General features: G+C 31.6%; 3 protein-coding genes across 3 annotated transcripts; 2 read left to right on the top strand and 1 right to left on the bottom strand.

Moving 5' to 3' along the window:
* Positions 1 to 349: 349 nt before the first annotated feature.
* LOC103864748 (GDSL esterase/lipase At5g45920) lies at positions 350 to 3,569 on the bottom strand. The gene is made up of 5 exons (XM_009142509.3): positions 3,331 to 3,569; positions 2,657 to 2,881; positions 1,673 to 1,740; positions 1,350 to 1,514; positions 350 to 1,248 (listed from the first exon to the last, which is right to left on the bottom strand). The coding sequence occupies exons 1-5, from the start codon at positions 3,427 to 3,429 to the stop codon at positions 1,086 to 1,088; spliced, it is 720 nt and encodes a 239-aa protein (XP_009140757.1). The 5' UTR covers positions 3,430 to 3,569; the 3' UTR covers positions 350 to 1,085.
* A 2,337-nt stretch (positions 3,570 to 5,906) lies between these two features.
* On the top strand, positions 5,907 to 10,750 carry LOC103864749 (GDSL esterase/lipase At5g45910). The gene is made up of 5 exons (XM_009142510.3): positions 5,907 to 6,210; positions 6,473 to 6,703; positions 7,000 to 7,148; positions 7,235 to 7,511; positions 7,671 to 10,750. Exons 1-5 carry the CDS (start codon positions 5,964 to 5,966, stop codon positions 7,907 to 7,909), a joined length of 1,143 nt encoding a protein of 380 aa, XP_009140758.1. The 5' UTR covers positions 5,907 to 5,963; the 3' UTR covers positions 7,910 to 10,750.
* A 246-nt stretch (positions 10,751 to 10,996) lies between these two features.
* Positions 10,997 to 12,166, top strand: LOC103864750 (NDR1/HIN1-like protein 13). The gene has a single exon (XM_009142511.3). The coding sequence runs from the start codon at positions 11,167 to 11,169 to the stop codon at positions 11,947 to 11,949; it is 783 nt and encodes a 260-aa protein (XP_009140759.1). The 5' UTR covers positions 10,997 to 11,166; the 3' UTR covers positions 11,950 to 12,166.
* Positions 12,167 to 12,797: the final 631 nt, after the last annotated feature.

Raw genomic sequence — 12,797 nt, forward strand, 5'->3', positions numbered from 1 at the left:
ATTAGATATCTACTCTATGGAGTTCAATGGTCTTTTATGAGTTTATCTTTTTAATTTCACTACTCTTATCCATGTCTTATTATTATGATTTCTTTTTTGAAAGCAATTGTTATTATGATTTCTTACAACATGATTGGGTAGTCCTACATTCTTACTAGTTAAAAATGAGGTGAAGTTGTGAGCTTTATTGGTTTTATTGTTTATATATATTTGCATTTTATGCAAGTTATGCATTCACGTAATCGAAAGATTTAGTAAATATGACTTGTAGTGTCTTTATCGTCATTCGCCATAGATAGATTAACAAAATTGATCATGCTGCCCAAAAATCAATTCTTTATTTAGTTTTTTAAAACAATTTTCTTTATTGAGTTGTATGTGTATTTGCTATCATTGTTCACATTATCCACTCTCGTTTTTAAAAAGCAAAATAAACTTGGGAAGATGAAGTCGAGAAATGTCTTTTGTTATTTCATTTTCGCTCAAGTATTACAATGGCTAAAGCTTCTTATTCATACTAAAGTCTAAACCCTAGCTCCTCATATGAACGTGCACAGGTGTCGTCACTACACTGCATAATCTGGATCTTGTACCGCAAAGCTGTTTGCCAGCGTGACGTTGGACGTCTCTTTTGATTTAACCGTGCAGTCAGACGCAGCTCTGTTCTTATCCTCTGTTTTGGGAGCCATTGGAGAAAGGCGACAGGAATGTGCAGCTGGCGTGGGCTTGGTTTCTTTTAGGCCCAATATTGGCGATGTCTTTGGCCCAGAACTTGTAACGACTGCGTTGTGATCTTGACTGTTGATAGGTCAAGGGTTTAACTAAATATTGTAGTTTCGGTGATTTTTCATATTCACGACGACATTTATCTATCGAACCGTAGTCGTTGGACATGCATAAATGTGTAGTTGGAAAACTACTACTATTATAGAGATTTAGATATGATAGTTTACGTATGTGACCCCCAATATCAAACTTAAGCAAAACTTAAATATAGTTCAGTTCAATTAGAGCAGATTTTGTGTGTGAACAATAGCGCATTATTCAATCGAAGGATTAACGATACATTATGATTATGAAAAGCATCATAACTCATCAAAGGCTGTGAGAGGTTTCTTTGGGTCAACGTCTTCAATGAGGGGAAGATCCACAACTAAGTCCTCAGCTCCAATACCTTCTCCTTTAAGCGTATTTGTAACTTCTTCAAACACCACTTTGTTCCCGACCCGACTCAAATGTAAACCGTCCCTGGATTCCGAAAGAACAAACAAATTTTAGAAAATAACAACTAAGTAAATACATTGGCTGTTTCCAAAATTGTAACATATGGCATGGGAATACGTAGTTACCATAGACATTCAGTTTGCCAGTTCGGAATTTGCTGCATCTTGGACCAAAGATCGATGGCTGGAATTTGGCATTCATTAGCTACGGCTACACACGCTTTTGCGTATGTTCCTGCTGCTTCGTTTGTTCTTTCTGGCAAGCCTATCGTGTTTTCGATATAAGGATATCTAGCAATGTTTAAGATTATTCAGTTATAAAATTTAGTGGCAAAAATTATATAAAGAGAGGTTATGCATTTAGGAAATCTATGGTAGATTTTGAAAAAAGAAGAAGCAAAAGGGGATAAAATGTTGAAAGTGGAGAAAGTTAGAGATATATGTCGTACCGGAGCCGAGCCTCTTCGTCGATTGGTGGTGGAGTTATGAGAATAATGACCGTTCGTGGCCAACGATTCTGAAATTAAAAGCAAAAGTAAACTTTATAATTATACGAATTCCATTCTTTAATTAAAAATGTATAAAGTATATTTTGCATTTTACTTAGTGAATCAACAAGTATATATTGGTGCTGTTAAAGCTACATATACTTTCCCAAAAGAGAAAAATGATCAAAACAGTGGCCTTTCCAGTCAAACGATTAAATATAACATAATAGATTAATATTTATAACGTGTACTATTAATATTTATAACGTGTACTTGAGAGGCATATTATGAAAATTTTATCTTTTTATGATAACATATATATAACCTCATGTTGATCTTTATAATTAGAAAGATTAGCCACTATACATGTAATTTCATTTTCTGAAAAAAAAAAAAAAAATTCATTTTCTGTTCAATCTAAAGTGTTATCAAGATCACCATTCACCACTTACTAAAAAGCAACTAAATAAATCCATGTCATCTTTTGACCACAAATGATTACATTCTTTTTTTTGGAGACAAATGATTACATTCTAGAACTACAATTTTGACGTTTTTTTAAGATGGTAATCAAATATATAAATTAAATATACACTCTCTTTTAAAAATAATTAAATATACACATGGATAAAGATACACTAAATTTTTGTAAGAAAATACATACTTAAGTAATTTATTTTCCTTTCTGTGTTTGGTATTTACGTTTGCAAGTTTTTCTAAAAAAATATCTGCAAACTGCAAAAACATTTATTCAGAACTGCAAAAATATTTATGGAAGCCTGTAAAGATGTGTAAGATTTCAGACAATGTTAATTTCTTTCACAATATATATCCAAAAACAATTGCCTGAGATTATGTTTATACAATAAAAGTAGAATTCAGTTGAATTTTTTTGGTTCAATTATAATTCAATTGAATACGTAGTGGATATAATAAAAATGTCACCTTGAGAAACGAAACAATTAAGCGAAGATTCTGTTTATATTCGAGAAGTGGCACATGCTGAAACCCCGAGCATCTCTCCGGCAGACACGCATCGTTGGCTCCAAAAAATACAGTCACTGCCGATGGATATGCTCCGCCGTCTCCCGCTGCCGGAAAAACTCTCTCCATCACTTTTAATGCCCATCTCGTGTTATATCCACTGTATCCTCGTAACACCATATCAGCCTAAATTTTTTTAATATAGTATCAGAAAAGTCATTCGAAATTAGTTAATATATGCTCAATAGGGAAAAAATTGTTAAGACGTAAATGTGATTTGATATTACATGAATCCATTTCACAGAAAAAAGAAGATATATTAACATGTTTATTTTTTTAAACTAAGATATGTTAAACTTTTTTACTAGTACAATATGATGCTTAATTTCCTGAAAATTATTTTTCATAACGAGAACCAATAAAAATCTATGAAAACCTGGTAAAAAACAATCTATAAGACCAGTTCAAAACAAATACATATATCAAACAAAATGTTAATTTTAATTGATTTCAACTGAAACTTTGTGAATATTCATTTCTCCACTGTAAATTAGATGTTACAAGATGTATATAGTTTTTTACATAATAGAGTAATTCATACAAAACTGTGTATTTATAAAGAGAAATATATATACCTTGCGCCGGAGAAGATCGGCGAGAGAAGCTCCCCAGCCACCGTCGCCAAATGATTCTTCAGTGATGGAGTCGCCAAAAAGAACGACCTTAGGCCTCATCTTTTGAATTTTCTTCCTCTTCGAACTTTCACTCTCTCTCTCTCGCTCTCTAAAGTTTCCAAAAGAAAACCCACTCTAGTAGTCTCTATTTTCCCGAGAGAATCTAAACGGAACAGTGTATAGTCGTTTCGCTGAAGTGGTCGTGTTTAATTTACTAAAGAAAGGCTTATTATTGATGAAAGTAGTAAAGGTTTGTTATTGGGACAAACAAAAATTAAAGTCGATGCACTAAATGCTCCCATTGCCACTAGTCACCGACCTTACATGATTTATATAATGTGTAAATTCCAATTGAGAAATATAGGCTTAATAAACTTCCAAACATAAGGTATGACCAGTTTACCACAATGGAAGGATACAAGAGTTAGTCGAGAAACGAGAGTAGATCACATGTTCTGAACGACACTGTCAAACTTTGTAGTCGAACCCATTCAATTTCAAGTGTTTAGTAAATAGTTCATCCGTTTCATTTAGCTGTGTTTTACGTTTATTCACACAGATTAAAAAATATTTAATTTTATATATTTTCAAAATAAAAACATAATTACATTACATATACATTTAACATATTTCAACAAATAAAATATAAACTACAGAATATTGTTAATAAATTTTGTATTGAAATTAAAAAACAACACTTGTTTTTAAACGGAAATTTCACTTTACAACCATAATTAAACTGAAATGAAAGGAGTAATAAACAATTTGCTTTGTTAAATTAATAAATAAATATTAATTTTGAGTAAAGTGAAAGAAAACGTTAAACATGAATTCTAACTATAAAAACCTTATATATAAGACAAAAACATGAGATTCTATAAATTTACCATATTTATTTACTTATCGAGAATAAGTATTAATTTATAGATTTGGATTGTATAACCCACAAAATTCTTAAGTGATTTCTTGTAATAAGTAGGGTAAAGAAGATTTTCCGTACTATACATATCAAGTTACTTCCTTATTTTGTAAAAGTACACTAATTTATAAATACACACAAAGTAAAATTCCTAGATTTTACAATATATTTTTATTTATGAATAAACATTATATAAATAAATATTAAATCAATGACAATAAATTATAATTTAAAAATAAAAATAGATATTAAAATTAACTAATATTTATATTATACTATAATCTAATAAAACTAGTTATAATTGATATATTAATATTATAAATTTTGATAGATTATTTCATCAATTTTGAAATATATTAATCAAATACGAAATTTTTTTAACAAATACATTAACTCGTTTATATTAAATTTCTATAAAGACAAAATTTAACCAATGTGAGATATGTTACAAATTGTACTACTCTATTTTGTTTTAATTTAGTAAAAACTAAAATAAATGTGTGACACAACAAATGAATAAACGGTTTTACTTTTATTATTATAAATTTATATTTATATAAAATTTACATTTAACTAACAAATATTATCAAAAAATTATATGAAGAGATGTTATTCCATAAAACATAAATATTATAAATCAATGCAGTATATTAAACTTGCAATGAATATTATATTTAAATAAAATATTATTACTAAACTATGATACTGTGTTAGTACATTTTAGTTAATAGAATAAAAATATTTTTTTAAAAAATTCTAAGATAAATTAATCTTTACGAATCCTATATATGAATATATAAACATCTTAAGTTAACGCTTTTGTATTTCAAGAATTTAAGGCTGAAATCTAAATTTATATACATGTAATAAAATGAAAGATACATTTTCATAAATTATTTAATATATTTAAATATTTAAGTTAAAAATCTGTATAGAATAGTAATTATATTTTTTAATTATAAACTTAAATTTTCAAAAATAATTAAGATATATAATATACACAAATTTAAATTAAATAATAAAAACATTTAAATACAAAAGTTATGGATGCTTTCAAGTAAATAATTTTTGTAATAAATTATTTTGTACTTTGTCTCGTAGTTCAAAATCTAGTTATTTTTTTTTTGTTTTAATAAATTAGCTTTTTCATTTTGATTTCGCTTTAGGATTTTGGACCTTCTGGTATACGATTGTTTCAGGAAATGTAATATTTTAATATGATATAGGACTTTTTGAAGTTGTATTTTTTGTCTAGATATGAAGATAATTTCATTTAATATGGCTGGTTAGAAATTAAGAAAAATTCTCATATTTTGTTAATTCAACTTTGTTATTATTATTAGTTGTTTTGATTCCTGTGTGTACAGTTTTAGTCTTTTAGAAGCATTTAATCTCAGCTTTTATTAGTATAGAAATCTTTACTACGGCACCTAACCCTAATTCTTGTAGGTTGCCTGTTTCTGCTTTATCATTATAAGGCTTATTTATCAATCAACAAGAAAATAACAACGTTACCGAACAAAAAGGTCACATGCGTATTTCTAACGTTAAACACTACAGTTATGAAAAATTTATGATCTCATCTCATAAGTTTCAGTATAAAAACTTACTTCGAATGTTCATGCATGCATAAATTATAAAACATCAAACTAAGTAAATAAAAAAGACCGATAAAATGAAAATCAATATGCTGGTCATTGCTGCATTCTCCTTTTTAATCGCCGCGAGGTCACTACCAGTGAAACCAACGCTTAACTACGAGTCCATATTTAATTTTGGAGATTCTTTAAGCGACACTGGAAATTTTCTTATCTCCAGTGATGTGAGCTCTCCGTCCATCGGTAGACCACCATACGGTCAAACTTTCTTTAACCGTTCAACCGGCCGTTGCTCTGACGGACGTCTCATCATTGATTTCATTGGTTAATTTCTCATCTCCTACTCCCTCTCTCTTAAAAAATTATCATGGCCAGACTCGGAAAATATGCATAGGAGAATAATTTGTTATATTCGTTTCAGTCTCTTTTCAATTTTTACAATATAATTAACCAAAATTCAGGATCCCGGCTTCAAATCCACCATATACATAAAACGTTAAACTAAAATATGCACCAAATGAAACTTACATGCATAAATTGGGATCTCCTAAAAACGTACGTTTTTTGTATATGTGACTACGTGCAGCTGAGGCAAACGGATTACCGTACGTTACACCATATCTCCAAAGCGTGCGAACAAACTTTTCGGTGGATTTCAATAAAGGAGCAAATTTTGCAGTGGCCGGAGCAACGGCGAATGACTTTAACTTTTTGAAAGAAAGAGGTCTTTCAGTAACATTGTTGACGAATAAGACATTGGATGTTCAGCTTGATTGGTTCAAGAAATTGAAACCTTCTCTCTGTAAAACAAAGCCAGGTAAATATAAATATTAGAGAACACGACTAAAATAACAGTTAGATTTTGGAAAATACCTGACAAGAAACCGGAAAAAAAAACTGATGGTTGTGATTATTTCTGTCAATTTTTACAAAACGGTAAACCTGACACATACTTAGATAAAAAGTACACTGTAAGGAAATTGAGACATTATGCAAGAGTTTGCACGAACATTTAGCAAAAAAAGAAGAAGAAATCATTTGATTTGTAACAGATAATATACCTTAATTAAAAATTTGATGGTGTTTTTGGCATAATATAGTTTATTTTGGCAGATTGTGACCAATATTTTAAGAAATCTCTATTTTTCGTGGGAGAAATTGGTGGAAACGATTATAATTACCCTCTATTAGCATTTCGGAGTTATAAACACGCCATTGATTTGGTACCATCCGTCATTAACAAGATCATCAACGTCACAAGCGTAAGTAGGAAACATTTACGTTAAATGAATTGTGTTTAAACGTTAATAACATTCGTTTATCAACTATCGGTTTTGTTTAATCCTAGGCCTTGATAGAGGAAGGTGCAGTGACGCTGGTGGTTCCGGGAAACCTTCCGATCGGTTGTTCGGCGGTTCTGTTAGAGCGATTCAGTGATGATAATAGATGGCTCTATGACACAAGGAACCATTGTCTTAAGCCGCTGAACAATATTGCCAAGCTTCACAATACTAAGCTCCAGGAAGGCCTTGTGACTTTAAGGCAAAAGTACACTCATGCTAAGATTATCTATGCTGATTATTACGGTTCAGCTATGCAATTCTTTAACTCACCTTCCAAATACGGTACTCCGATTTCGATAATATTTTCTATAATAAATTAAATTTGACGTTTAGTGAGTTGACAAAAAAACTCAGTTAAATTGTGTATAGTAAAATAATAAATACTGATAAAATAAAATTTGATATACGTTTGATATCTTTTTCTTTTCTTTTGCGTTATAGGTTTTACTGGAAGTGTCCTAAAGGCATGTTGTGGAGGAGAAGATGGAAGATACAACGCAAAACCAAACGTAAAGTGCGGCGGAAAGGGTTCAACGACTTGTGAAAACCCATCAACGTATGCAAATTGGGATGGAATCCACCTAACCGAGGCGGCATACCGCCACATTGCAACTGGTCTCATCTCTGGCCGTTTCACCAAACCTTCTCTTAGTAACAGTTCATCATTTTCCAAGTTCTAATTTAGTCACACGAAATATATAAGCTTTAATGGAAACTCCTTTGTAACGAATAATTAATTGGTATAAACTCAAGTGCTTAGCGCAATGCCGAACGTTCTATTTATGTTTGATTATTCAGACTATCTCACATTTGGTTATCCAAAAATAATGTAAAAACCACTTGCAATTTTTTTATGCTTTTTATTCTATTTACAAATTTGGGAACCTAATCTTTCTTAGGTTTTTATCCTAATATATTGAGGATCTCATGTGTAAATAGTGAAATAATTCGTTGTGGGTAAAATGAAACAATAACTAAAAGCAAATTAACTCGATCAAACAAAGAGATTATATATAATCAAGATTAATATTTCTATGATTTGGTCGGCCGAACAAGCCGATTTAAGATCATTGATTTTTTCCGGATATAAGCTGATAAAAATATTAGTATTTAGCGTATAACGAATCAGAATCCAGGATGGAGATTTCCGGTTCGATCGGTCTGGTATTGAAACCAGATCCACTTGTCCTCTTACTCCATGGGGCATTGAACAGAACAACAATGTTGGTACATTCGATGTTCCTCTTTAATTAATATTTAGTGTAAACATTTTAGTTTAATTATTATATTTTTAAACTGGGGCACTTTCCCAATACTTTAAATGGTAAAGTATGAACTCTCTCTCTTTTATACGGAGTATTTTAGTAATCCTTGCAAGGGTGGCATTTCTCGTCTCCTTCATTTTCTTCTCCGAGAAACCTCATAATCCTTGCGAGAAAGCAAAAGGAAAACAATCTTTGCTTACCTTCTCTTTTTAAGGTATGTGCTATTTCTTCGATACACTTTCTTTATTTTCTCTATGATAATGAATTCTAAAAAAATCTTTGATTTTAGGGCTTGATTTTATCCATGTTTTGCAATCTTTTCCGTATATCGATGATCATAAAAATGAATTTTAGAACAACACAGAGACTAGAGAGTATATAGTGAAGGATTAAAAAGCGTGTGCGTGTGAGGAGTATCTTTTATTTGTTGTAAAAATATTTCTAAACCAGAGTAAGAATGGTCACATAAAAAATGTGCATCATAACGATGCTTGTGGTATAAGATAATTCTATGTTTTTTGGTTTTCTGTTGATAGTCTCTTTGGTGCCACTTGTTTCAGACGATTAGGTTGAACCACTGTCTTGTTTTTTTGATCCAAATCAAAGCTATGACAGTTTCTGCACCAACTTGCCATTTCTGTATTGACTTTTGATGATATGATATTCATAAACAATGTTAAACTTTTGACTGGTTATTAATTTAAATTACTGAATTCAGATTTTATCTACTTTATATCTCCGGAATAAGCAAGAAACTAGTTCTGGGAAGAAAGTTATTCACATTTTGACTGGTAAATGTTTTAAAAGATAGTTCAAAAGGCTAAATTTGTTTCCAATATATATTCAAGGTTAAATATTAAACCGCTGAACTAAATTGAAAGAAAAATCTTCTTTGTAAAGTTCCTTATTTTATGTTTATATTCTTAATATAAAATGATAAATAGTTGTTTGTAATTTGTATATCGATAATTACTATTATAAAGATATAGTTTTTTTTGATCAAATAAAGATATAGTTAGTTTTTACTTTTTAGTCAAAGTCTAAAATAAAAAAAACCCATAAACAATTTAAACTATTCATGTGATGCAGACTAACGTGCACTCCACCACAATTAATGGCACAATGTGATCTCCACATACAATTATTAGACATCTTGACCTTTCAAGAAATAATGTTTTTTCCGTATGGCATATTATTCCGTATGGATTCATTACATAACTTTATGTACAAACTTTATGCTAGAGCAGGGCATTCGGATTTTCGGTTTCTCAGATTATTTTCTTTTGGTTTTTCATTTCTTCGGTTTTGGGAAAATGTCACTTAGTTGTACCGTACTACATTCCGGTTTGAAATACGGTTTATTTGGTTTGGTTTTAGGTATATTATTGTGTTTCGAAGTAAACCATCATTATTTCATAACAGCCAAAATTGTCTCAGAATTGGTTTATGCGATAAAAAATTAAAAATCTGGTTAATTTCAGTTTATTTATTTATTATGACCGATCGGTTTATACGTACCGATCCGAACTGAACCAAAAAACCAATTAATTTTTTAATTCTTCATATTCGGTTTGTAACCAAACCATACTTAAAACCAAAAACTGGAAACTTTCGGTTCGGTTGGTTTGGTTCATTTTGGTTTAAACCAAATGTCCATTGCTACTTTACACTCATTTGTAATGTCTTATCTTTAGGTAATGGTTGCTGATAGAAAGAAGAATGTATTTTGGATATATAAAACCAATTTATTATATATATGTATACATAATACATATAAGTGTTTGATGTTTTGTTTAACCAAATATTAACCGGTTTTTGTTTTAAAAAATATATTTTATAAGATATCACCTTTCAAATATCGTAAACTAGATGATTTTATGTGTCATGTGCAGATATATATATATATATATATTATTCATATTTTGTTTTAAGTTCATTAATTTTTAAAAGTATAAAGCAATCATTTGTAGTTTTTTTATTTAATTTAATTTTTAATCTATTAAAATTATTTTTCATTTTTGTTATTTGGTAGTTTTGGTCAATTTCTGGTAACTCAATTTTCAATGGAAAAAGTATCATTTGGACTACGGCGGTGACGAACCGTGTTGCTTTTCTGCCTCTTAGCTGTATGTAACTCTCTCATCACTATATATAGACTTTGTTCTTTAACTTGCGCTTGTTATCTTACTCGTGCGCACGTAAATTTTATTTTATTTATATGTGTAAACAAATTTATAAACTACAGTTTTATTTACTTGTTTCGTTGCTTCTGTTTGAGATATTATATTCCTTATAAATATTATAATAATATGCTCTTGAACTGTTTCTTTCATAATTATATATATAGAAATGGAGCTATTGGCCCTGTTCCCTGTTGGACTGATTCATTACTAATCACGTATTAATTTACTTGCTAATCTGAAAGAAACAACAAATATTAAATAAAAAATCCACAGTAAATTAAATGTGGGCCCTCCACATGAGCAACGCGTACGATCTCCTTTTTTTTTGTTCTGTACGCGTTATCGCCAGCTTAAATATTATTGCAATTGTTTACAAAGAAACGCTTCTCTCTATTAAACACTATCTCTGTTTTCAAATTCAGTTTCACTTTCAATCACTTCTTCGTTTGTTTCTCAGTTACTTTTGCAGAATCAATCTCTCTCTCTCAAATGGCTGAACGAGTCCATCCCGCTGATTCACCACCGCAGAGCGGCCAATTCTCCGGCAATTTCAGCTCCGGCGAGTTCCCGAGAAAACCAGCTCCGCCACCCGCGACCTACGTGATCCAAGTCCCCAAGGATCAGATCTACCGCGTCCCCCCGCCGGAGAACGCGCACCGTCTGCAACTCCTCTCCCGGAAAAAGCCCAATCGCAGTCGCTGCAGGTGCTGTTTCTGCTACTTCCTCGCCGCAATTTTCACCCTCGCCGTCCTCGCCGCAATCTCCTTCGCCGTTCTCTACGCCGTCTTCCGTCCCGAAGCTCCGAAATACTCCGTCGAGGGATTCTCGGTCTCAGGCATCAATCTGACGTCTCCGTCTCCGGTTTCTCCCAGATTCAACGTCACCGTCAGGTCGCGTAACGGTAACGGAAAGCTCGGGATCTACTACGAGAAAGGGAGCAGTGTGGATGTTTTCTACGGAGACGTCGATCTCTGTAACGGCGCGTTGCCTGTGTTTTACCAGCCGGCGAATAATGTGACGTTGGTTAAGACGGCGTTAACTGGATCGGGGATTCAGTTAAATAGTGGCGCGCGGAAGGAGATGCGTAATGAGCTGAGTAAGAAAACGGTGCCGTTTAAGGTGAGGATTAAAGCGCCTGTGAAGATTAAGGTTGGTTCGGTTAAGACGTGGACGATAACCGTTAAAGTTAACTGCGATGTTACGGTGGATAAGTTGACGGCACCGTCCAGGATTGTGTCGAGAAAGTGCAGCCATGATGTGGACCTTTGGTGATTTTCTAATTTTTTTATCCAAAAACTGCAAATGACATTAAAAAAAAAACGAGAGTACAGAGGCTGTTTTGGATTATAGGATTTTACTGAATGTTTTTTTGTTATTGATTGCGTTTTAATGTTTTTTTATGAATTATACATACATTGTGAATTTGTGATTGCAAATGAGGAAATTTTCCAATTTGAACTTATTTAATATTAGTTGAAAACTTCCTCTTTGGATGGTTAAAGATTTGCGAAAAGAAAACCAATGCTTAGCTATGCTGTGGAAGGAGTCAAACAGGGTTTATTAAACACCCCCAAGTGAAATTAAGTTGATCAAAAAGGCTTCCATCTCAGAGAGCTAAATTAAAAAGAACATCCCCCCCCCCCTCCCCCACACCATTTTATGCCAATTTACTGATTAAAAAAAAACCCTATTTTGGTATATATACAAAAAGTGGTCGGTAATTAGTAGAGGTCATAACTTTTTCATATTTGCAGATCTGGTAAGAGAATGGTGGTGTAATGATGTTAATATCCTTTTCATCGTGTCTCAAACCTGTCTGCAAATAACATGAAAACAAAAATAACAACTGATTTTTATTAAGATTGGAGAAGGAGCAAAGATTGTTTAAGATTAAAAGAGACTATATGATGAAAACAAAGAGGAAGTATTTCAAAAAAAAAAAACCGAGAGGAAAAAATAAATGTAGGGGTATAGATAGATACATATGAAGAGAGAGATGTAATATCAATTGTCCAAAATCGATAGAGGTAGATATGCAGGATTAGGCTTGGGTTTATAAAATTTGCACAGTGACTTATCCATATAGCTAATTATACTTTCTTTCATAATCGTCTAGTGCA

This window comes from Brassica rapa, chromosome A04 (genome assembly GCF_000309985.2).
Source record: "Brassica rapa cultivar Chiifu-401-42 chromosome A04, CAAS_Brap_v3.01, whole genome shotgun sequence".
In the NCBI taxonomy this organism is placed as follows: domain Eukaryota; kingdom Viridiplantae; phylum Streptophyta; class Magnoliopsida; order Brassicales; family Brassicaceae; genus Brassica; species Brassica rapa.